Consider the following 26238-nt stretch of genomic DNA (forward strand, 5'->3'; position numbering starts at 1 on the left):
GACTGAGAACCAGGGTCCACCTCAGAACTGAGGCCCAAGGATGAGAGCTGAGCACTGGCCTCCTCCCTCAGATCACAGGGTTCTGGGATGGGGCGGGGGGAGACAGGATGGGGAGATTGAGTGGAGCTTGGGCCTTAGCCGAGTCCTCTCTCTTCATCCAGAGATGGGACAAGGCCGTGTCACCAGGAACCCAGCAGGCCTATGTCCCCTGGCTCATTTCTCGGCAGCCTCATCCAAGCCCAATATCTAAGGCCCGTTTTCCTGCTTCACAAACGTCACGGGGGGCTGCAGGCAACCACTCTTGCTTTGGCACCATCCGGGCATCGGGCATGAGTGTGGCCAGACCCAGCCCCATGCCCCAGTCCTGATTAAAGATGCGGAAACCGAGATGCTAAGAGAGTCAGTACAAAGGTTCAGTGGCAGCACAGAGGGGTCAAACCAGAACATGGAAGCTAAATCTCCCAGAAGCTCCAGGCCGCGCCAGGAATCTCAGCTCCGGCTGCTTCTCGGATCTTCTCTGTGAGATGCTGCAAGAAACTCCCCAGAGGCCAGCAGGGGCCGGGGACGGAAGCCGGTGAGGCCGAGCCCCTGCGAGGAAGTTCTGTCTTGTGCACTGGGCTTTCTTCACCCTGTAATGGAGAGAGCCAGCCTATCTCTTCATCCTGCCTTCCTGGCACCGGCCCCAGCTGTCCCCAACACTCACTAGTGCCCTTTGCTGCTTCGAGAGTCACCCATGTCCTCGAGGCCACCAACTCCAGAGCCGCCTGTCCGTCCTCATCACCCTTCCTTTCACAGCTTCTCCTTCCCCTGCTGAAAAGAGCATTTCCTTTATGGGAAGTGCTCAAAAGTACAGAGAAGCAGAGAGACAGATCGCCATGGTGAGACCCCCGTTATTTGAGTGTAAGCTTCCAAGTACAACACCTTTGTCTGCGTCTCAAAACTCTGATGATAGCACCATGCTCCCCTGCAGTTGGATCAATGACTTCAGCCCACAACACACGCCGTTCATGTATTTGTTCTCCGTTCTCGAAAACGTTTCCTCAGAAGACAGCACCACCGGGAGTAACTCCTGAGTGCAGAGCCAGGAGTAACCCCTGTGCATCACCAGGTGTGACTCAAAAAAAGCAAAAAAAAAAAAAAAAAGTCTGTGCTCTGAGCACGGACGACCATTTAATTTGTCGAAACCCCTTGTGTGGTGTGTGGGTTTTCCTACTTTTGAGCAGGATTGAAATGAGCATTGTGTTACTAAATAATTCACTTTATTTATTTATTTTATTGGGGGGTGGGGGTGAGCGGGGCCATACCCAGTGTGCTCGGGGCTGATTCCTGGCTCTGCACACAGGGATCACTCGTGGCAGTGCTTGGGTGACCATAGGGGATGCCAGGGATTGAGCCTGTGCTGTGGATTGCCTGAAAGGCAAAGGCTCTGCTTACTGTGTTATCACTCCAGCCCTTAAAGCTTTGTTTTACACACACACACACACACACACACACACACACACACACTCACACACATACACACACATACACACACATACACACACATACACACAAACACACAAATTCTCTCTCTCTCTCTCTCTCTCTCTCTCTCTCTCTCCAGCTCCCTTGTCTCTCCACTCTCTTTTGTCTCCAACTCCACTCTAGTCTGGGCTGACACTTCACCTAGTCAGGTGGCCAAATCAACATAAGAAAGCCCTTCCTGACTGCCCCAGGCAAAATACCTCCTTAAGGTGTATTTCTCTTTTCCTCAGTCCAATAAACTTATCAACTATCAACTATTCCTGAGGCTATGCAGGAAGGACAGAAGCATGTTATCCTACATGATGCAAACAGTTTTCTCCATTTTTTTCATCTGTATTTGATATTTAGTCATATTAAACATGTATCTAAGTAGCTTAATTGCTCAATAATTCACACAACAAATTATAATGTCACTACCTTTCTACTCTGTGAATTAATATTCAGTAACTTCTTTTTTCTTACTACTCTAATCCACCTGAATTTTATTTAGCTGCAATTTAAATAGCTATATGACAACCTCCATTTTAAGAGAATATCATGTTTCATATAAGGCACAATTTAATACTTAATTTTTTATTTTTTCATGATCTGTTTTTAAAAACACACAAACAGTGCATTCTATTCCACTCTTCTGTATTTTAATTTGAACAGGGGTAAGGGCAAGTAAAATTAAATTCCCAGTAATTTTCTCCTCTGGCTTTGTTTTCAAAAGTATCATATTCGTCACCTTTGCACAAAAATCCCTCTAACCCTTGTTCATATCCGTAATGAATCTGGCATCGTTCCGGCATCCAGGACTTCTATAAACTCTTCTTGAATCAATTAAAATTTTCAGCCTCTGCCCCCTCTTGAGAAAGCGATGTTCACTGGAACTTTCTCAAGCTGCTTAAATTATTTTGAATATCTGCATATATTTCTTCCACATAATTAAAGTTACTTCGGAAGTTCAATCAAAAAATGCCCTCAAAGTCCAGCCTGGTTGTGAGCAAGCATGCAAATTTTTTTTTTAAAGAAGGTTTTTACTCGGTTTGATGGAAGACATGCTCCACAAGCAAATTTCCAAACTGAAAAAGAAGCACTATAGCTCTGAGCAGAACAAGCTTTTAAATAAAGGTAAGGTAAAGGTAAAGGCCCTCCCGTTGATCGTCGATTTGCTCGAGCGGGCCCAGTAACGTCTCCATTGGAGACTTTGTTGTTACTGTGTCTGGCATATCGAATACTCTCGGTAGCTTGCCGGGCTCTCCGAGAGGGGCGGAGGAATCGAACTCAGGTTGGCCATGTTGGCCGCGTGTAAGGCGAACGCCCTACCCGCTGTGCTATCGCTCCAGCCCAAAAGTTGAAGCTTTGTCAGAAGTGGGATTCGAACCCACGCCTCCAGGGGAGACTGCGACCTGAACGCAGCGCCTTAGACCGCTCGGCCATCCTGACTGCTCGAGGCGTCAGGATGGCCGAGCGGTCTAAGCTTTTAAATAACATTTGATAATTGTGTCAAAGTCTTTAATTAATAATCTAGCAAGTAAGGAACTTTTATTGGCCCTTTGATGGTTTTGAGAGAGAGCTGTAAACATCACATCCAGACCAACTAAAGGCGGAGCTATTTAAAGGCAGGTGAAAGGACTTTACAAGAGCTTAAAAATACCTTTTCCCTGGGAACTCTCCAGGAGTTGGTCCATAATGAGATTCAACTTTGATAAATGAATAAAGCTGAGAGAAATCACTTGAAATGCGAGTGATTGGTGTCAAAGAGAAATCTGGATTACTGTCATAGAAAAGCAATTTCAGAGGGGTAATGACTGACAAATAAGAATTGAATCGTGGGTCCCGCATCCATATTTGCAAAAGTCTACCGAAAAATAGTCTGTTGGGAGAAAATGGATGCCAAGGCCACGTCCCTCTTCTGCTCCCCAACGTCTGTTTGTTTAGTGTCTCTCCTGCACCAGGATTGGGCTGCACTGGTGACTTCTCGAGCAATACACGAGAGCCTGAAAGTGGGGGTGATGTCCTAAAGCCGTCAGGTACTCGTGAGCCCCCGACAGAGAGACCCCAGGGTCTTATTCACCTAAGACTTTTCTGACTCCTACTTACAGTTCTTGGGCAGTTGCCAATGGCACCTGTTGTCACTCTAAAAAGTGCTCCCGATCAGACAATCCATGTGGGGACATATTAGCTCCCTGTTCCTGCTCTCACAATTTGAACTTGGCCATTTGTATGCTTTTCTTTTCTTTTCTTTTCTTTTTTTTTTTCTTTTTGGGTCACACCTGGCAATGCACAGGGGTTACTCCTGGCTCTGCACTCAAGAGTTACTCCTGGCAGTGCTCAGGGGACCATACGGGATGCTGGGAATCGAACCCAGGTTGGCTGCATGCAAGGCAAACGCCCTACCCGCTGTGCTATCTCTCCAGACCCTGTATGCTTTTCTAGGAGTAAAGTTGAAGGTGTTTTTCTGTGGCCTAAAATCAAGGTGCCTGAAAATCTGAGTTCACTCTGGAGCGCAGAGAGGAAGTCCACGTCAGAAGGGCATCTAGTGACCACCAGGGCACCTTGTCTTGTGGGTTTTTCCGCTTTCCTCAAAGCCACCGATCAAGTCCTCGCATGAAGTATCACTTAACCCCTCCCCTCTCCTCCCTCTCCATGGCCCTGTGATTGTGTTGGATCCATCCAGATAATCCACAACAAAGAAAAATTAAATGATCAGCAGCCGCCTTGCCATTAGAAAATGTAATTCAGCATCCCACTTGTAAGAATCGGGCCGTTGGCATCTTTGAGAACACCGTTGACACTTCCTGCCGTGGCTTCCTTATAAGCAGACCTGTGATGGGACAGACTCTGGGTTAAGCTGAGGGTGAATTCAATAACCAATGAGCGGAAAGTAGTTGGAGAATTTGCCTGGATCTTTGTGAGATGTAAAGGGGGTGGGAGAAGGTGTGAGAACTGCAAACAGAAGCTTGATCATTTCAAAACACCCATCCACCCTTTAACTGTTCCAGACAATTAGCTACGGAAGCATGATACAATCACGATCATCCTGTTATCCGTCGATTTCCTCGAGCAGGCCCTAGTAATGTCTCCTTCTGAGATTTTAAAAAGTGCCATATTCAAGTCTCTTTCAGGGTTAAGAGAATGAGACCCATCATTGTTACTGGTATTTGGCATATTGGGTACGCCACGGGGAGTTTGCTAGACTCTGCCATGTGGCCAGGTTACATTCGGTAGCCTGCCAGGTTGTCCAAAGCAAGAATGAGATAATAAGATATCACGCAGCCACAAATGCGGCCACGCGCCTCCGGGAGCTGGATTTTTTTTCTCTCCATACATGGAAGCAATATCTAGAAAATTGTGTTCCTGACTTTAGTTCCTTATGGTCTAATTGGGCCACGGGAATGTTCTCATCTACATGTAAAATACATCTCTTCCAAAGAAATCTGTAATAAGTGAGTATGATAGTGTGTTAATTAAATATGTAAGGACTCGGTTGTAGGAAGGAAAGGCAATTTCAGTTGTACGTGAGTCAAATCACTAGGATTTGTTGTTCCCTTCTTATGGCAACAAACATTCTAGACTCTTCCAACCATCCTTAACCTTTTAGGGAGCACCTGTAAACTCTCTGTGGTGCAAATAGAACAGCCTTCGTGGGCGTCTTTGTTTCCATGGAATCCTTGTGAGAGTTTTCAGCCCAACTAGCATTTATTAATATAACTGTCATAACTATCACCCAGGAAGCCAAGATCCAGCTAGGCAGCTTACTCAGACCTCATGGATTCTTTTTAAAGCTGAGAACATCTTGAGACATGGCCCACTGCCTTCCAGGGTGAGTCTTGGGTTGAGCTTCCCCTGACTGGACGCTGGTGCCACTCGGCCCCTTCACCATTGTCACCCTCATGATTTCTTTATCTCTGTCGATTGCAGCAACAAATGCTGGCATCTCATCTTCAATGGGTCTCTCAAATTTTGCATCAGAGCCCGTTAGATTCCACTGGAGGTGGCCGATATTTCTCAGACCTCTGTTATGTAAAGTAAAGTAAAGTAAAGTAAAGGCCCTCCCGTTGATCATCAATTTGCTCGAGCGGGCCCAGTAACGTCTCCATTGGAGACTTTGTTGTTACTGTGTCTGGCATATCGAATACTCTCGGTAGCTTGCCGGGCTCTCCGAGAGGGGCAGAGGAATCGAACTCGGGTCGGCAATGTTGGCTGCGTGCAAGACAGACACCCTACCCGCTGTGCTATCGCTCCAGCCCATAACTCTGTTATGCAAACCTATATTTCTAGAACCATCTCTGTTCGTCAAGATGGTCTTTGGGATCCAAGGCAGGAGGGCCATCTTGGAAACAGACTCCCAAAGGGCTGTCTCAGAGGTGTACCAGTGGATGACTGGAGGCCTGGAACTGGCTGATGGGGGCGGTGGGAGGGCACACACACGTCCTGTCTGTGGAAGAGAAACCAGGTCACACTGCATTAGTCACCGGAGCCATGTCTCTCTTTATTTCATGGGGTCCACCCATTTGTGGCTGAGGAGAACGGTGTGCAGGGCACAGGAGCCACCGATAAGCAGATGTTGAAAGGAGACAATTGCTCAGATAAGCAATTGTCACCAAGTGTCTGCGTGGGCCTGCATCTCCACTCATCTGCGTGTTTGTCCTGAAGCAGAATTCCCACAGCGCTCCCAAAAAGGTCAAGGAAGCATTTTCTAAATTGTTTCTCTCCAGAATGACTCGGTTGGCACGCGACTTGCTCTGTTTCTTGAATCCCATTGATCCGGATTTTAGATCTGTTGCTTGGGTCATCCCAAGCTATGGCTTGAAACACAAGCAAACTAAAAAGCGGCTATCTTGTTTTGTTTTGTTTTGTTTTGTTTTAATGAGCCAGTTTCTTCATGTTGGCCTCCACCCAATTAAAAAATAAATAAAAGCTTCGTGGCACATTTTGTTCTGCATTGGCTCGCCCTTTGGGTTAGAGCTCAGTATCAGATTTTATCTAACTAAACTGTGTCCTTCACAGAGAAGGGCACGATGTTAACAGTCGTGTGACGAGAGGCGCTGGCCGGGCACGCATGGTAATTGGCTTCATTACAGGCCGCTTGTTTTGTCACTGGATTCTCGTCTGAGCATTGTCTGTGGCCTGGTTCCCTTAGTACCAAGTTAATTAGGTTTGAGTCACTGCTTGGCACATGGTGACTCCCTCATCTAGCGGAGACACCCCAAGATACAGAAGGAGAAGCACAGAACAGAGACCCCGGGGTGCCCCAGAAAGGTCATTGCAGGACTTCACTTTGCATCTACTCTGACCTTTGTCATCTGTCACCTCCCTCCCCCCTCTGTGAGGTCCAGCCCTCCACCGCCCCCACCCCCAGCTCCCTCACTCAGGTCAGTCCAGCCCTGATTTCCTGCCGTTGCAGGCCCCCGAGTCCCGTGCTGAGATGGCCGTGTCACTCACCTCCGTGTCTCTGTCCCCAGATCAAGCATTTTCACTTTACCATGATCGGGAGGACTCACACCCCTGCTGCCCTCGCCTTCTATTTATTGTGCTCTTCCTCTTGTCGCTTGAGAGCCACCGCGTAAGGCAGGGTGTCACCTGTCTTTCACGTGGCATGGCAACCCCAGAGAATGCACCATGGCCAAGTCGAGGCCTCAGGGGCGGCGGGTGTGTGGTGGCAGTTGTGTGACATGCAGCGGCTCTGTGTTTGCAGTTTTGTTGTTTTTCGCTGTTCTTGTGTTTTGGTATTTGGGTTTGGGCTCACCCCCAGCTATTGCCAGGGCTCACGCTTGGCTCTGTGCTCAGGGGTCACTTCTAGTGGAAGTCAGGGGTCCGGATGTGTGCTGGGGATGGAACCTGGTTGTCCACATGCCAGGCAAGGACCCCACCCACTGTCCTATCTTTCCAGCCAGCCTCCTGGTGTGCTTTAATACACATTTTCCCACTTGGGTTGCATGCCTGGTTTCCTGCCACGTGTAGATGCTCCTTTTGAAAACCATCTTGGCTGCCTTGTGAGACCCCAGCACGTCCTCTCCAGAGTTAAGAGCCGGTCTAGGAACTATGCCCAGCCCTGCAAAACTATGCCCCACTCTGCCCAGGGCATCAACCTACATTGTACTTCTCGAACTGACTCTTCCTCTAGTGCCATCCAAAGCAAACGTGCAAAGCTCAGCACCCACATGGGGCTTTTCCCCGCACTATGTCCATTGTCTAGAACTCTCCGTGCATGACTGGCTCTTTGCACTGTCTTATTATTCAATCATAACTGAAATGTTGCCTCCGCCACCGAATGTGGCCAATGGTTCTATCCGGAATAGGGGCCTCGCCGGCCCTGCCCATGCGCTCACTCTCTCTGCTTCACTGTAGAGTCCAGGGACGAACTGGAGCAGCCCTGTCATATGGTAGCCATCAGCTTCGTGCGGCCGTTAGCTCGGGAATGTGTCTGCCTCAGTTGGAGAGCTGGAGCTTTTGCTTCGTTTTCTTTATTTAGTTCCCATGGTCGCTATTTAACTAGCACCATGGCTGGTAGCTGTCCCCAGTGGACAGGGCACTCTAACACACGGCCTGTGTTGCTGCCTGTCTCTCTCCTGCTGCAGTCACCTTGGCTATCCATCTTCTCTCACTGATTTCCAGCCTCTCCCCTCACGCCAGAGTCTCTCTTTGTTGAACTGCTGGTGAGGCCTCAGAGGAGGGGCCCATATGCCGTCAGTGCTCATTGAACTTTATTTTTCTTAATGAGCTTTAGTTAAAATTAACTTTGAAAATGGGTAACTACTACTTGAGAGCACTTGGGAAGGGTTAAACCCCACCCCCCACGGGTCTTAATTTCTGATACTATCATGGCCCCTAAGGAACCCAGGAGTGTGAGGTGGGGACTTGGCTGTGTCATGAAGCTTGCTATCAAGTTGTCTGTGTTTTCTGGGTAAGACAGGAAGGCCCCAGGCATTCTCAGGACCCCAGGAGCACCTCCCAATAACTCTCGACCAAAAAAAACAGCAATTTCTTTGTGATGCCAGAAAACCCAGGGTGGTACCCAGTGATGTTGGGCCCGCTGTGAGGTATAGAACAAACTCGGGGTCGACTGCTTGCTTGGCCGGTACCGTAATCTCTGGACCAACTCTCCAGCCCCTCAAGAGCTCTACTTTTATGATCCATTTTGTGAGGTTGAGCTCAACCCTCTGCACTTATCCGCATCAGTTACATCTCCTAATATCTGCTGCCTTCCCATCTGCGAGAGGAATACAGAGACTTCTGCTCTCAATCCCTGTTGTTTATACGGCAAGATCAGATCTGTGGTTCTACCACACCCGTGGCCAGGGGTCTGCCCAGAGATATTGTCGTGGGGGTTAGGCTCAGATCCCAGATACTCGTGATTGTGATCAGACGCTGTAGAGGTGTCTAGGGCTGAGTTAGAGCCACGTCCTTATCTACCAGGCCTGAATCGGGGCATGAGTTTCCCTCAGGCTCAGTGCCCTTTCTCTGGTTTAGCTTTGTTCTCAGAGTAACTCTGAAAAATAGCAGAAATGCAGAAAAACGCGCTCTGTAAGATCTCCTGTGGGTAGCACTGTAGCACTGTCATCCCATTGTTTATCAATTTGCTCGAGTGGGCACCAGTAATGTCTCCACTGTGACTTGTTGTTACTGCGTTTGGCATATTGAATACGTCACGGGTAGCTTGCCAGGCTTTGCCGTGCGGACGAGATACTCTTGGTAGCTTGCCAGGCTCTTCGAGAGGGGCAGAGGAATCAAACCCGGGTCATCCAGGGTCGGCCGTGTGCAAGGCAAACATCCTACCCACTGTGCTATCGCTCCAGGGCAGATGTTTAAAAGACTGTCCACTTAACTATCTTCCCAATTCAGATATCCAGGCATCATTCACTCTGCCCCCAATTTAAAATGTGTGTGTGTGTGTGCACGTGCATGTGTATATGTGCATGGGTGCATGCTTGTTTGTGTGAATTTGCTAGTGGAAGGATGAAATGGCATTAAAGGAATGATGGCTATGATGACCCAACTACCTGGGTCCCAGCCACTGGAGTCATTTTTGTTTAGTAGCTTCACATTCCCTGCCCATGGCTGCCTCACACATGGGGACGCACAGACTGTCCTATGTGTCTCACTCAGTCGCCTAGGCAGACCCACAGGGTTAGTAACTCTCCCAGCTGGGGGTTTCGTTGACGCTGGCCCATGAGCCCCTGTCCTAGTGTCCTAGGGTCTGAAAGGGACACGCACCGATGAGGGACACGCACTGCGAGGCCCCACGAGAGCTTTTTTGTCTCAACAGAATGGGCAGCGGGTATCATGAGGCCGCGTGCAGGCCATCCCTGGCGTCTGACCAGCCCTGCTGCCTTCTGAAAGGAGGCGCTGCTCGCCACCTCTGGGGTTCTGCTTTGTAAAAGTGCTTCTCTTTGATGTCCCCCCACCCTTGGCTGGTTTGGACCATCGCGTCGGGACCGGCAGCAGCAGAAGCGAGTGGGAATTGTTCTGAGCTGCACTCCGTGGCACGCGCCCTAGATGCCGTCTTCAAAATAGTGTTTCTGGTGGGCCCCGCATCCACGCTGGTGAGTCCCACCCTCCAATGGGGTTGGCTTTGCCCCCTCCCGGGCAACACTTCATGGTGTCGGAGGTTGCGTGAGAATGGAGGAAGCTGGCAGACGGGGCAGTGTGGGTGAGCCCTGGGTGCCGCTGGTCGCGCTTCCTAAGCGTGGGGGTGTCCGCGTGGTCCACGTGAGAGGTGAGAACTTGGGTGAGCGCATGGCTCAGCATGAGGAGTTGTGCACCACTCAGTGCCCAGCTCACAACGGCCACTTCCGCACGTGGCCAAGGACAAGTGTCACCGTTCTGCCACCACGACCACCCAGTATAACCAAGTATAACCAAGGCCAAATAGCACTGCACTGCTCTGTAGCACTGTCCTCCCGTTGTTCATCAATTTGCTGGGCGGAACACCAGTAATGTCTCCATTGTGAGACTGTTACTGTTACTGTTTTTACCGTTTTACAGTAACTGTTTACTGTTGAAGCCTTCAGGGTCAGGTGAATGAGACCCATTGTAATTACTGGTTTTGGCATATCGAATACACAACGGAGAGCTTGCGAGGCTCTGCTGTGCGGGCGGAATACTCTCGGTAGCTTGTCAGGCTTTCCGAGAGGGATAGAGGCTTTTGGGGCCACCTTTAATCGCCCTCGTAGGCGTTACCATATTTGAACCCTATCAAATATGGTACGGCAATTCCGGAAGATGGGCATTTAGTGTCTTATAATGTGTCGCGCGGCTAGTTTTGGGCTACACTAGCACGCGACAGGGACAAATGGAGATGTTACTGGCGCCCGCTCGAGCAAATCGACGATTAACGGGAAGTCAAGTGATCAAGTGATCAAGTTTACTGTTACTATTACTGTTTTTGGCATATTGACTATTTCGCGGGGAGTTTGCCAGGCTCTGTTGTGCTGGTGGGATACTCTCAGTAGCTTGCCAGGCTCTCCAAGAGGGATGGAGGAATCGAACCCAGGTTGACTGTGTGCAAGGCAAACGCCCTGCCCACTGTGCTATCACTCCGCGCCAAGGTCAAACAGAGCAGGGCAAACGGGGTCTGGGGTCTCTGCGCCACCCAGGATGTGCGGGGCTGAAGCCCCTTCGGCCAGCATTGATTGGCACAGCTGGGCTTCAGCTTCTCCTTCTCTGCGGGCTCCCCTGTGGGGAGGCGCCAAGGGCTCTGTGGGACTGTGAATGCCCGGGCAGGAACCCCAGCTGCTGTCGGGGCCCCACAAACCCCTTCCTCGGAAAGGCACTCTCATACTCTCCCGCCCCTCGACCCTCCCTACACCCCCCCAAGTCTCCCTCCCTCTGCCCACCCCTGTGGAGCTGTTGTCCTATTTAGCCCAACGCTCTTTTTCTGCACATTGGTGAGAAAAAAACAGAAACAGCGCAAGCATCTTGGCATAGCTCCGGTGGGTTCCTTGTCGGTTCTCTCCTTCCTCTCCTTGTTGGCCTTTTCTAGACATCGTGTGCCACTTTGGTAACTTGATTGTGAGTTTCCCGAGAGTGGGGGGCAGGGGGGCAGCAGGAGGTGGTCTTCGTCTTTGACTCAGTAATGTTTGGCTCTGCTGCCCTCGTCCTCGTGAGGAGCCCCGGCCGCAGAGCCCGCCCGGTGCCCGGTGCTCCCCCGGGTGCCGTCACGCCTGCCTTCTCCTCGAAGCCGCCTTGGACTTCCTAATGCTCCTCCCTCTCCCCCGCAGCTCTCGGTGGAGACCATCGATGACAGTGGAAGGACCCTGGAGGGGCCGGTCCCGCTGGAGGTCATCATCATCGACCAGAACGACAACAGGCCCAGCTTCCGGGAAGGGCCCTACGTGGGCCACGTCATGGAAGGGTCACCCACAGGTAGGCCGTGCGCTTGGGATGGGGTGCCGTGGGTGGTGAGGGTTGGCGGTCTCAGGGCTGTTGGATGGCCGCTCCTGTTTGCCGTCTGAATAGGAGCGAGCGCCGGCAACGGGTCCAGGGGATGCATGGAAACTGGGTCCTCAGTGCGTCCGTCTCAGACTCCCCCGCGTGTCAGCCCAGCGCTGAGCTTTACGGGTGTAGTTGGGCTTTGCGGGAAATTAAGGTCTCTGCTGCAAGCCTCCGGGTCTTTCTTTTCACTGTTGCCTCTTAATGAAACCGTTTTGGAAAGCGATTGCTGCCCCGCACCCCTTCTTTAGAAGGTAGGCACGGAGCCGCCTTTGGTCTTCAGTCAGAGAGCCACAGGCAGAACATCTCCTTCCTCTCTCTGGAAACCGCCGTGCCTGCTCGTGCGGAAACCACTCTGGGGGGCCACAAAGCTCTTCTGCTTGTATTTAACCTTCCCGCCGGGGCAGACTTAGTGCGGAGGGCTCCCTTGGTGGGCCCAGTAGCTACTAATTAAAGCCCTCTGTGTCCAGCCGTAGGAGTCGCTCCTGAGAAAGTGAAGAACAAAGTAGAAAAGTCCCAATTATAAGAGCAGGCTTTGATTGCCCGCTTTAAATACATCTGGGTGGGAAAAGCCTTGCGTTAAGGGGATCGGCGTGGCGGTGTCTGGATTATGCCAAGCAGATCCTCACAAGAGTCACCCAGCGGGCCAGTCAGGCCCGGGAGCCCAGCCCAGGCCTGACCACTCCTCCCCCTGCCACCGAATTGATGGGCTGTAGCAAGAACATGCAGAGCCAGGCGTTGTCATGGCAACCTGCCCAGCCATCCAGGTGAATAGATGTATGCAAAGATATACCGTCGCTTCTGCCTAAAGAAGGTGCCGTGAGACCCCTGGGGCTAGAAGATCCCTCTCCTTCCTGGGATGTGGGTGCACCATAGGAAAACGGGGATCCCAGCTGCTTGGCCATAAAGAAACCAAATGTCGTGGGTGAGCCGGAGGGTGTTTAGGGAGCTGGTGGAGGGGTGATTGCAGGTTTCACTCAAGAGGCCCCTTCCGGTGGGAGAGTCGGGGCTGACAGTTTCCAGAGGAAGAGTCAGGGAGCTGGGGGTTTGCAGTTTCTGGGAATCTGAAACTTGCCCATGGGCAGAGCAAGTTGGGAGAGCTGGTAATCAAAGCTCTCGGGGGTAAGGCTGGAGCAGGGCTGTGACTTTGGCTTCCATCGGGGGACGAGGGTGCCAGGCCCTGTGCACGTGTGCGGCTAACTTGCATTTGAGACTTGCGGGAAAAAGCATTCTAAATGTAAATGACACGGAAACATGGGCGCGCGTCTCTTTGTATATTGTGTGCGTGTGTGTGTGCATGCGTGTGTGTGTGATTAGACGGTATCCAATTTTCTTCCCACTGTGCCTTAAAGTTTCTAAAGGAATTTCAAATGTTATTGCTTTGGATACTTGTCATGTTTTCAGAGAAATATGCAATCCTTGAGACGCATTCAATTTCTTAAGGCACAAAGTGATTGGGTTCCGTTGGGGAGGCATTTTCTGGAGAACAGGAACCGCCTCGGAGTTCTGCCGACGGTCCGCGTCAGCCGAGAAAGACACGTGAAGACTCGTGGGCAACTGTTTGGGGAGGCAGAATTTGGCCCGGGTGCATTTGACTCTAAAGCAAGGATTAAATAAAATAGAGCCGTTCAGGTTGGGGGAGGAGAGTCAAGCCTGGGGAAATGGCACGGATAGAGAAGAATTAATTGCACAGTTTCCTTAACACTTCGGCAGCATGGGCAAGGTGGCCTGAGAGTCAGCAGGAAGGCAGGAGTGACCCGGAGGGAAGGTGCGTCCCTCCCCCAGTGCCCCCCCCCCCACAGTCCCCTTCTTCAGTGGCACAGTGACTCTGTTCTCTGTGAGGGACCGTCCTCTCCTGCCCCACACCGCCCCCTTCCTCAGAGCCGCCAGAGTCCTTGTTCCGGATGCCAGTTCCAGAGAGGGCAGCTGGCAGCTGGAGAGAGCCTTGACCTGGCCATGTCTGCACCAATAAAAGATGAGGGTCGGCTTGCAGGATTTAGCCTGAGCCACCCAACTCCGCACCCCACACAGGTTCAGGACTCGACAGACGTTACGGTGAAAAGAACCATGAAACTCCCAAAGCATTGAGGGCCAGCCAGGTGCCAGAATTCACATCTTCACTGTTATTCCCTCCACACCATCGCATGAGACACCAGGTCCGTTTCAGCTGCCACCCAACATGCACGAGGGGAAGCAAACCTCAAAGTGGCCCCCACATGCCCACCAGGGATGCAGGGCCCCTGCTCCTGCCCCATGCTGCTCCCCGCGGCCAGCACCTGTGCGTTTCCACAAGGAGAGCAGAGCTGGGATCTTGACTGTGCCCTGGAATGCTCTGGAAGGAGGAGGGTCTGACAGTGCACGTGCGCAGGGAAGAACCCTCATGCGGGCCTCCCGGGGGTCCCCAGACCTCGCCTTCCCCACTCCCCTCTCCTTCAGGTTTCTTCCCATCAGGCACACGTGACCCAGTCGGCAGCCTTGTTCCAGGAGTCAAGACCTGACTCAGTTGCTCCTTCCTTCCCAGGAGCAGAGCCAAGTTGGGGGGCGGGGGAGAGAAAGGCCCTGGTGGCTGAGCCTGGCCTCTGGAGGGGCCAGTGGTGGGGCTCAGCCACCCCAAAGCAGGGACAGGGTCTGGCCTAGCCTTAGCTTGCGGGGGGGCCCCCGCCAGACTATTCCTCCGGCCTGCGGAGGTGGCCCTAGGGTCCATAGGTGCAAGGAGAGACCAACTGAATGAATACAAGACACAAGAGACATAATGCAGTTTAGAAGCAGAGAGGAAAAAGGGACAGGACAGGACAGGACTTTATCCAGGGCAGCAGGGGTATTATATACCTTGCGACGCAGGAAACTATGCTTACATCACAGAGGGCAATTACATCACTAGGTCATATCATATATGGTTAGGAGAATTACAAAGTCTACATGTTCCATATGCTTGGTTAGTCAGTGTCAGTTTCTTCTTATTCTTGGGCTAGCTGTGACAAATGTTTTCTTTTAGATAACTATACATAGCTCAGGATATGCATAGGCTGTGGTCAGAGAAGACACAGTACCAGATTTGCGCAAGTCAGGACCCACTTGTTCAGGGTCACATAGGCCAAGATAACCATACATAGCACAGGCACATAGGCCTTTGGTCAGTTAAAGGGCGAGCTTCCCACATTAGCTTACGAGGGACCCGCCCCTGATGCAGGTCAGGTGTGATGCAGAGCAGCGTGCTTGTGGCCTTTGGACAAATGTCCAACGTCGACCCTAAGTCCAGCCTCGCTCACCAGTGGTTGTTTCCAACCCTGCCCGCACCCCTCCGGGAGGGTCCCAGCCTGGCCAGTGCAGACATAGCTCAGCCTGCAGCCTTCTGGGACTGAAGTCACTTCTCGAGTCAGTGCATCCTTGGCTCCCGGCCACACTGTGGCTCTCCCCTCCTCTGCAGTCCACTTCGCGGCACCCTTGGGCTCCTATGAAATGTCCATGGGCACAGCCACAGCCCCGGTGGGGACACAGGCAGGACTTGGCTCCCTTAGGTCTGCAGCTCTCGGAAAACACAGTGCAGCGATTCAGCTATTTTGCTTTTTCCAAGTGAAACTCACTGAGTCGCCCTGAGCTCTCCTCCCCAGCCCCAGATGAGCCTCGTTTTTGTGCGGGGAGAATATTCCGGGTGTCTCCCATGGTCTGTGCTCCTGGGACCCACCTTTTCCAGAAACCACTGCCGGCTCCTTCCCATGGCTCACTTCCTGCCCTCCCCCCGGGCCCAGGGACACTCTCGGAAACCACGAAAGCGTCAGGCCCGGCTGGGAGTGGCCATCATCCTCTCCTTAGCGAGTCCCTGTTGATTTCGGCCATTTCCACTTTACCGCACTTGTGACCCATTGTCTGGGGGAACATCTCGAACCAGCTGGGATGGTTCCATCAGGGCTCAGGCAGGCGACTAGATACAGTGAGGCTTTGCTCCCTGCTCTGTGACGTGCTGCGTCTACTCCGTGACTCTCCAGGGGTTTCGGCCGGCTCCCCGTGAGAATGCAGCCACCGCCTCTTCCTGTGCGAAGCCTCTGACAAACACGTTCACTCCTTTGCTTTTCTGGACACAGCCTGGAGGCCCGAGCTTCTGCAGCTCGCGCCCTGCCCTGCACTAGGGTCCTCCAGGACCCCGTGGTGGGCTTTCTGGGTCCCGCCTCCCTTCTGGAATCATCCCTGGCATCCCTGCGCGGGGATATGGTGCCGGCACAGGCATCACTGGAGCATTGCATGTCCTTCCCATGGCCCCGACAGCACGGGGACCGCAGAGCAGGCCACTCGGAGCTGCTGATGCTAGAACACAATATCGCATGGAGTCCTGAGTGTTCAACCAAAGGGTTTCGAAGACAAATGCTCGCATGTCGAGTGTGTTCATAGGACCGCGTACTCAGAGTTGCTTAAAATCTTTTCTTATCTGCATTGGCTTTCAAGCAACTGAATCTCCAAGCAAGTTGATCCTGTCTAGGACTGGGGGGTGCCCAGGTGATGTCTCTAAACCAAATCACGTAAGCCCTTGTCAGAGGCACCAACCGGTCCCCCACTTTCCACCCCAACCCCCTTCCATAGGCACCACTGTGTTCGCTAAGACCTGTGATGCTGGTCCCCAAGATGCCGTGGCATTTAGGGGGGTGGGAGAAGGCCCGGCCCACTTTACTCTGTTGAGAGCATATTGCAGTGGGAAGGTCTCATCTCTAAGAGGGTGACTAAAGACAGCCCCCCACACCTGAGAGGAAGCGTGAGGCAGTGGGGGGTGACCACAGTCCAAGAGGCCACACTCCTCTGCATGTGGACCCTTCCCCTGGCCACCACATCCCGGTTCCTGGTCAGTTCCACAGGCTGGGTGACCTCTGCCTACTGTCCCTCTTGTTCCTGCTCGGTCCCCATCTCTGAGTCCTGGGCCCGGGGAACGTGCCACAGGCAAGAAGGAACCTCCTGGGGGTTGGTGCCTCCCAGGGGCTGGTCCCTCCTGGGGGTTGGTCCCGGCTTCACACACGCTCCTGACTGCCTGCCCACCTGCTTGTTGTGTTCACTTTCAGTCTAACCCAATGCGGCTCCCACTCTCCGTTTGAGAGGATTTATGACACCAAATACTGGAAAAATAAATGCCCCAAAATGAAGGCACCCAATGACAAGTGAGTCCTTTAAAGGGGAGGCAGGTGAGGAGGGACTGCAGGCAGAGACTTGGTGATTCCCCCCCCCCCAACCCCCATGACCTTCCGGAAAGAGCATCTGACGGACGTTTCCAGCCAAGATGAAAATTAGGGGCCAGTCGAGCAGCTGCAAAATGAAATGAGAAAGTGCCGCGTGGTTCCAGCAGAGAGCACAGATACCGGCGCCCTCGGGCCAGTGGCCTCAGCCCCTGAGTGAAGGAGACGGAACCACCCCTGGGCCTCTGGCTGCAGAGGAGGGGGCGTGTATGGGGGTGGTGGATGGCCAGCGGGGAGCAGGTGGACCATGGAAACGCTTTCAAGTCACCCCCAGGCTTTGCATTCCAGGGGCACGGTCAGCACACGTCCATGGGGTGGCGTGAACGAGCCCATGCCGTCTTACATGCCGGACAGAGTCTCTGGCCACGGCCACTAGGGTTGTCCCCAGAGGCGTTTCCGTTGACTGGGGGTTAGAATAAAGATCATTAACGGGACGGAAAAATAAAACAAGATGCTCTGTTTAACCTTTGGGTAAAATAGCACAGGGCGGTGTGACAATGACAGCAGATGGAGGAGCAGCCCTTAGGTGGCATTTAGGCTGAGCCAGAGAGTGGAGACGCCCACGGGGCGAGATCTGAGGGAGGAGTTTCCCCTCAGAGCCATCAGGGGTGGCCAAAAAAATAAATAAATAAATAAAAAGTGAGGACCAGAGTGAGTCCCCTGCCCAGGTGAGACGTCTGTCCTGGGGTGTGCGCGTGTGGGAGTGTGTGTCCCTGCGAATACACGTCCCTGTGGTGTGTGGGGGAGGGAAGGGGAGCCCTTCACTGATGGGCTCCTGGTCACCTGGCCATGGGCTGAGCCTCAGGTGTGTTCCCGGGAAAGCCCGACGCCCCCTAGTGGGCAATGGGGTTTGCGTGGGAGAAAATGCCCTAAGGCAGCCAACTTGCACCCGCCCCCCTCTCGGGCTGTCGCTGTCCTGAAGGAGCCCCGAATCATTCTCTGTGTGCATGACCCAGGACAGAAGCCCAAGCGGAGAGTCCCTTTGGCTACCATCAAGAGTCCCCACCCCAGCCCACCCGTGAGGGGGCTTCACAACCAGACAGCACGGGTCTGTGTCTCAGTCTCGGGACAGCAGCTATCTTTGTTGGGGTTTGATGGGTTTGGGAGAGCAGGTGGCTTTGGTCAGGGCGTACTCCTGGGGGTGCTCTGCGGGCCCCGTGCAGGGCAGGGAATAGGACTTTCCCCACGCCGGCCTCCCCGGCCCTAGAGAAACGGGTTTTTCTGTTGTTGGTTCTCACTCTCTGTCACTGCCTGCAGCTGCCATCGTCCCAAGCTGCTCACCCGTCAGGACACTGGCTGTTGCCAGAGGTAGCGCAAAATCTGGGTGCGGGGAAACTTCCGGACTCCTCCCCGCTCTGCCTCTCTGGTTTCCTGGGACCCCTTGGCCTCTGCTATATTGGGGGAGGGGAGAATGGGGGTCTGCTCACATGGCCCCTCTCTGCAGGGATCAGCCGGGGGGGGGCTGCCTCTGTGTATGGACCCTGGCCCTAAGGGGAGAGGGCGCTCAGAATGGGGGTCCTACCTCTGTGTGCGGACCCCAGCCCTGAGGAAGGCTCTCAGAATGGGAACCCTTGCCTTTGTAAGCAGACCCTGGCCCCAAGGGAAGGTGGCGTTGAGAATGGGGGTCCTGCCTCTGTGTGCGGACCCCGGCCTTAAGGGAACTAGTGTTCCGAATGGGAGATGCTCACGGGCCTGCGCCCTGGGCCGTGGAACCAGGCCCAACAAGCTCCATGGCATCCCCCGTTTCCAGTCTGCCTCCCCGGCGGCGGGCATCCATACCCCCCCCTCACATCCCCATCACACGCTGCGCAAGAGGAAGCCACCAACCTCTCCCAGGTGTGTGGATTAGCCTCAAGGCGCATTTGTGTGCAAGGCTGCTCCCCAGCAACCTTTAGTTTCTGCTGTTGGGGGCAGGATTCTGGACGCGGTAGAACTGGGCCTGTCGGCCAGGCACCCAGAGCCGAACCGAGTCCAGACCCGGTGAGTCCTGGCCGTGGTGAATCGGGCTTCCCTGCTGGTGACGGTGATGCCAGGGGACACGCCCCATCCCAGCAGGTGTCTCGGGGGTGGAGGCCAGGGTGGCCCTGACTGTCTGGCACACACGGGAATGCCCCAGCCGGCACGGAGAAGGGAAGGGCTTCTGTGAGAACGCCCTGTCCCCTGCCGGGGGCTGCCCCACCACTCCCAACACCCCGCGGCCAGGAGCACTGAGGGAGTGAGGCCCATCCTTCATCCCCGAGGACCCCCCACAGTGGGCCCCACTGGCACCTGGGAGTGTCGGCCCCAGGCCAGGTGCTGGGTACTCTCGTGGTCCCCTGCTGGCGCCATAAGCAGGTGATGGCGACCGCCTTGGTGTCCTCTCAGCTTTCTTCAGCTCCGGGCTCGCAGGCTCCGGCACATTTCAGCTGCCTGGTCCTGCTCCCTGCAGCTGGGTGTGGCCGTGCGCCCCTGGCCCAGCTGCCGGCAGGGAGCGGGGATGGCGGCTGAGGCTTCAGGAGTCTCACCCACATCAGCTGGAAAGTGCCCCGAGGCGTCCACCTCTGCCCTCGGTGGGTTGCAGGGGTCCAGGGTGGCTTTGAGACAGGAAGCCAAGAGCTAGAAGCTGGGATGCTGAGGCTGCGCCCGCCGTGCTGGCTCTGGGCAGCCTCGTCTCTGAGGGAATGATCTCACGCCCCGCAGAGCCGCAGAGCCGTCGCGAGCTTCTGTTACCTCCGGTTCTCCGTGTTCGTAGCCAAATCTAATAACAACGACGAGCCTGGTGCCAATCACCCGACAGTCTGACTCCAGACAATGCTGTTTAGCTGCCCAGCGGGGGCTTCCTGAGATGCACAAACCCAGTTAGCCTCGGGACGTGTTCCCTGAGGTCACCCTGGGCAAGGCCGTCTGAAAACTGAGCCTTTCTTGGAACAAAGACAAACGGTTTTCGTCTCTCCTTGCTGGTCTTGTGTTTCTTTCCAGGAAGCGTTCTGAGGTCCCTCTGTCATTACGTGCTTTTATTGGATTTGTAACGCACGCCTGGTGCTGAGAACTGTCTTCACCTCTGGCTGCCATTCCCTGCTCTGGCAGTCACTTCAGATGAGCGTCCAGTTCTGCTTCTCTGCAAACACTCTACTAGTGAGTGCTCTTCCCAGGGTGGTAACTGCCATGGGCACCTTAGTGACCTCCTACCCACATCTCACAGACTTGCAAGGGAGGGTCAATGATCAGGGAGTGTTAAGAAGGTTCTAGAAGGGGCTAGAGCGATAGCACAGCAGGAAGGGTGTTTGCCTTGCACGCGATTGACCCGGGTTCAATCCCCGGCACCCCTATGGTCCCCTGAGCACCGCCAGGAGTAATTCCTGAGTGCAGAGCCAGGAGTAACACCTGAGCATCACTGGGTGTGGCCCCCCCACCCCCCAAAAAAGGAGGTTCTAGGGGCTGGAATGATAGCACAGAGGGTAGGGCGTTTGCCTTGCACACGGCTGACCCAGGTTCGATTCCAAGCATCCCATATGGTCCCCTGAGCACCGCCAGGAGTAACTCCTGAGTGCAGAGCCAGGAGTGACTCCTGTGCATTGCTGGGTGTGACCCAAAAAGCAAAAAAAAAAAAAGAAGAAGAAGGTTCTAGAAGTTTCTCAGAAAATATTAACTTTTCCTCACCAGTGAGCTGACAGGCAGCACTGGAGGGGGCACCCCTGTCAGATCCCAGCTCAATAAATCCTGACGAGAACCCTGTGCGGCGCTGAGACTTCTGGCCGGCTGCGTCCTAATGGCCTGGTTTGCAGTTCCCTTTCTGCTGCTAATCGGGAGCCGGTGAACCTTTTCTTTTGCCTCCCTGGGCCTTGGCTAACTCCTGTGCAAAGTGAGGGTTATGATTCTCCCAAAGAAGGGCTGTGGGAACTCTGTGGGACCACGGACAGCAAGCCCTGAGCCCCAGCCTCCGAGCCCCCGCAAAGGCCAGGAAACTAGCAGCTGTGTCTGTGCCCGTGCCGAGCCTGGCAGAGGGGGAAGGCTATGAGGAGCCAAGGGCAACTCCCCATGCGGGCCTGCTCTCACCAGAAGGGGGACGCCCAGCCTCCATCTCCTCACTAGGGACTGAGGAGAATCAGCGGTGGCCAAGTGCTGTGCAAGTGTGAATCAGGCAAATTTGGAACCGATGAAGCTGATCACCAAATCTCACGTGTGCATGAGTTCAGAAAGGATGTGAGCTCCCAAATTTTAAGCGACATAATAATTACATTCTCTCTCTCATCTGCAAATATATATATATATATATCACGATTTAAATATATATCACGATTCACTCAAATGAGGGATAGAATCCGGAGTTCTGATCTCCGTCAATGCTCAAGAATCAGGGACGCTGTCTCATTTGCCAAGGCATCAAAAATCAGATGGGCTGGACACGTAATGAGGTTTACAGACAACCGCTGGACTAGAGCCATTACTGTCTGGATTCCACGGGACGTCAAAAGATCGCGTGGACACCCACCTACAAGATGGTCAGACTTCTTCGTCAAGACCCTGAATGATCGGTTTGAGGCTCTGCATGTTCCTAGAATGAACAGATGCCATTGGGCTACACTAGCATGCAACAGGGTTGAATGGAGACGTTACTGGCATCTACTCGAGTAAATCGATGAACAAGGGGGGATCAAGTGATCAAATTATATATATATATATATTTATATATCACTGTCACCCCATTGTTCACCGATTTGCTCGAGCAGGCACCAGTAATGTCACCATTGGTTTCTGTCACATGCTACTGTAGCCCAGCCCGATGGCACATTGGGAGCTCTTTCAGGGTCAGGGGAATGAGGACCATCATTGTTACTGTTTTTGGCATATTGAGTACACCACGGGTAGCTTGCCAGGCTCTGCCATGCGGGCAGGATACTCTCAGTAGCTTGCCGGGCTCTCCGAGAGGAATGGAGGCTTTTGGGGCAGCCTCTAATTACCTTTACAGGTGTTTCCAGTCAGACATATATACATATATGCGGGCAAGATACTCTCGGTAGCCTGCTGGGTTCTCTGAGAGTGAGAACTGCAAAATAAGAGGTCGCCCAGCCGTGAATGTGGCTGCGCACTTCCAGGCGCTTGGTTTTATAGTCTTCAGATCCTGGCCGTTGAGGGGGTTACACGGCAGTTGGTGGGCGCAACTGTCTAGCTACTGGAAGATGGGGGAATCTGGGTGGAGGAGGCCCAGTTCCGATCCAAGTGGGCTTGGAGATCTAAGCCCCAGGTCCCGCACACCTGGGTTCCTCTGCCAGTTCCTTCATGCGTGAGGCTCGTCCTAGCATGTGGAGAGTGGTCTCTGCATGGCTATGGCTGGGTCCCGGAGGTCTTCAGCTGCTGGGGCTCTGCTCAGGGCAGGAAGGGAAACTCAACCTGCTCCCCTCCAAGGGGTCCCGGTGAGGACAGCCAGGTGTGGGGGCAGGAGACTCTGCGTTGTTCTCCTCATATATGTGTGTATGAGTTTGTGTGTGTGTTTGTGTGTGAACTTTAATGAGAAGTAATTCATCTCACAATTCACCGATTTGTGAAAGTGTATGAGTTAAAGTGTATGAGTCGATGGTTTCTAGTATGTTCGCAGGATCATGGGATCCTCCCAATCAATTCCAGACCGCTTCCATTAGCTCCCAGGGAAGCTCTGACCCTTCCCACCTCGAGTTTCTCCCTGAGTCCTGACCACTCTCTGACCCATCTGCTGGGCTCGTATGTGACCCTGTGCTGTGGCCACACCCCTCAGTCTCCTCAGCTGTGGACACACCTGGCCTGCAGCTGCGTTTCGGACCATATTACTGCCGAGGATGGATCCTTGTGGAAAACAAATCTACCCCTGCCACTTCAACTTGTGGAGAGGAATGCGCGCAATGCATTCCTGGTCAGGCTGGGTCTCGAGTCATGCGCATTCTGAGCTCCCTGAGTTGGGGGACGGGGAAGACCAACTCCTTGCTTTGGCAGCACTGTGAAGGTTGTCTGCCTCCCGCCCTCTGTGACCTAGCTCTGGTGTCATAGTTCAAGGGGTTCTTCACCATTGTCCAGCCCCTTTTTAGTTTTCTAAAAGGTGAGTGAAATCATTCCACTTCCACCCCCTCCCTCCCAGCTTTGCTAACTTGACACCCTCGACTTCCACCCGGGCACAGCACCAGGTAGAATTTCCTCTTTCTCACAGTTACGTCATGTTTCACTGTACAGACCCACAAACTCTTTTTTTTTTATTAGTGAAACACCATGAGGTACAGTTGTAGACTTACAAATTGCTGTGCTTGGGTTTCAGTTAGACAATGATTAAGTACCCATCCCTCCACCAGTGCCCATTCTCCACCACCACTGATCCCAGTATCCCTCCCACCCCCCATCCCCCCCATCCCACCCTGCCTCTGTGGCAGGGCATTCCCCCTTGTTCTCTCTCTCTTCTTTTAGGTCCTGTGTTTTGCAAGAGAGGCATTGGGTGTCAATCATGTTTGGTCTATAGTCTACTTTCAGCATGCTTCTCCCATCCTGGGAGGATCCTCCCAACACCCTTTATTTGGTGCTCCCTTCTCTATCTGAGCTGCCTTTCCCCCTAGCATGTGTGGCTGGCCTCCAAGCCATGGAGTAAACCTCTTGGTACTTATCTCGGCTATTCTTGGACACTGCAAACTCTTTAGCCGCTCCTCTGTTCTGGGGGGTTCCCAAGAGCTTGGTTACTGCAAGAAGTGCTGCTGTGAACATTTGGCACACAAATATCTTTTCAAGTTAATGGTTTCCTGTATTGCGGGGCAGGCAGATGCCACCTACTTGCGATATTCGAGAATGAGTCCCTTAAATAAGATGGATGGATCTGCGCTCTCCCCCTTGGAGTTCTGGCCTGAGAATGAATCAGACGGTGCGCACGCTTGGCAGTTAGACCAATGTGGCCGCACCTTGAGGAATGGTCCCCTCTCTGTTCATTTGAGAGCACATTTGTCTGTCATCGGAGTGTGTTTGCCTCACTTAAAGACTTCAACATTCCAACTGACTGCGCGAGAGAGTCACTTATAAGTGTTTTCAGGACAGTCTGCGGCTGCCCAGCCCCCACCTGCCCCAGGAGTGATCCCCGAGCACAGGGCCAGGAATAAGGCCTGAGCACAGACAGGTGTGGTCCCAAAGCTAAATAGCACTGTCCTCCCATTGTTCGTTGATTTTGCTCACGCGGGCACCAGTAACGTCTCTATTGTGAGACTTGTTGTTGCTGTTTTTGGCATATTGAATACGTCACGGGGAGCTTGCCAGGCTCTGCCGTGTGGGCATGATACCCTCGGTAGCTTGCCGGGCTCTCCGAGAGGGGCAGAGGAAACGAACCGGGGTCAGTCCAGGTCGGCCGCGTGCAAGGCAGACGCCCTACCCACTGTGCTATCGAAATCCAATAAAAATAGACAAAAGGTTTGCTCACCTAGTGTCCAAAAAATATTTAGGGGGAGGAAATTTCCACTGGCAGATCAAGCATGGGAAACTCAACGCGGCTCCAGCCAGACGCCATCCTACACTCACGTCCTCCATGCCTATGGGCTGGGGCAGGCAGGGCTCTGTGTGGCCGACCTGAGGACCCCTGGTCTGGCCGCACCACTGAACTTTGCTTGACCAAGAATAGAGCCTGGGAACAGCCAGCCCCTCGCTCCTGCCCCACCTCAGCTGAAGGCAGGGGACTGACCTCTGGTCATGGCTAACCTGACCCTTCCCAGGCGCCATCCCAGACAGTAGCCACTCCTGCCGCCCCCCTGCCCGTGTGTGCATGTGAGTGAGAGTAGGAGTGTGTAGGCATGTGCATGTGTGTGAGTGTGTGTGCGTGTATGTGTGCCTGAGTGTGAATATGTGTATATGTGTGCATGTGAATATGTATGTGCATGAGTGTGTGTATGAGCATGTACATGTGTGTATGTGTGCATGAGTGTGTGTGCATGTGTGTATATGAGTGTCTGCATGTGTGTATGGGTGCATGTGAGTGTGTGCATGAGTGTGTAGGAGTGAGTGTGCATGTGTGCATGTGAGTGTGTGTGCATAAGTGTGATGAATGTGTATATGTGTGTTTGTGAGTGTGTGCATGTGTGTATGTATTAGCACTGTAGCACTGTCCTCTCATTGTTCATCGATTGGCTCCAGCGGGCCCAGTAGCGTCTCCATTGTGAGACTTGTTGTTACTGTGTTTGGTATATCGAATGCGTCATGGATAGCTTGCCAGGCTTTGCCGTGCAGGCGAGATGCTCTCAGTAGCTTGCTGGGATCTCCAAGAGGGGCAGAGGAATCGAACTCAGGTCGGCAGGGCCAGCCACATGCAAGGCAATTGCCCTACCACTGTGCTATCACTCAGCCAGTGTGTGTCTGAGTGTGTATATGTATGCATGTGTGTGCATGTACGTGTGTGTGCATGAGTGTGTATTTGAGTGTGTACATATATGCATGTGTGTGCATGAGTGTGTGTCTGAGTGTGTATATGTATGCCCGTGTGTGCATGTGTGTGCATGAGTGTGTATATATGTGTATTTGAGTGTGAGTGTGTGCATGTGTATGTGCATGAGTGCATGCTTGCATGAGTGTGTGTGTGTGTGTGTGTGTGTGTGTGTGTCTGTGACCTCAGAGTCACGTGCCTTCCCAGAACTGCATTTTCTTCTCTGGCTGTGGGCTCAGTTCTGCCCAGTTGCCCCGGTGCCTTGCCCGAGACGGGCCTCACACTCGCGGGGGGGTCTCCCCGGTGCCGGCACTCGGAGCTCTCTACTAGGAAACGGGGATCTGATGGCTTTGGGAGCTGCGTCTGACCCGCGACAGAGCCGCCTCCTGATTCTGCTGTGACTTTGCTCACAAACCCTCTGGACGGCCTGTGCGTGGGATTTCATGGCGGGAGCCACTGAGCTGAGAGGGCCAAGGTCAAGCTACATTCAAAAGGGCAAATGCCGCCAGAGAAACATTTCCAGAGTCAGACACACAAGGCAGCGGCCTGGAGATTAGTCACCTGTGAAGCCGGAGCGCGGCAACGAGCGGCCCTGCCAGGCTGAGCGTCCTCCCTGTGCAGCGGCGAGAGACAGGTGCTTTCTGCTCCTACGTCAGGGCTGACAGTCGCAGCTCTGGGCGTCTCCGG

General features: G+C 53.3%; 1 protein-coding gene and 1 non-coding gene across 2 annotated transcripts in view; one reads left to right on the top strand and one right to left on the bottom strand.

Annotated features, from left to right (window-relative positions):
- Positions 1-26238, top strand: part of CDH13 (cadherin 13) — a 1034759-nt gene that overhangs the window by 585294 nt on the left and 423227 nt on the right. Inside the window, exon 6 of the mRNA XM_056135632.1 lies at positions 11733-11877. Within this exon, the coding sequence (XP_055991607.1) occupies positions 11733-11877 (145 nt within the window). The remainder of the gene's footprint in view (positions 1-11732; positions 11878-26238) is intronic.
- Positions 2870-2952, bottom strand: TRNAL-CAG (transfer RNA leucine (anticodon CAG)). Its single transcript has one exon. It is a non-coding gene; the product is annotated as a tRNA-Leu (tRNA).

This window comes from Sorex fumeus, unplaced genomic scaffold (genome assembly GCF_029834395.1).
Source record: "Sorex fumeus unplaced genomic scaffold, SorFum_2.1 ptg000122l, whole genome shotgun sequence".
NCBI lineage: Eukaryota > Metazoa > Chordata > Mammalia > Eulipotyphla > Soricidae > Sorex > Sorex fumeus.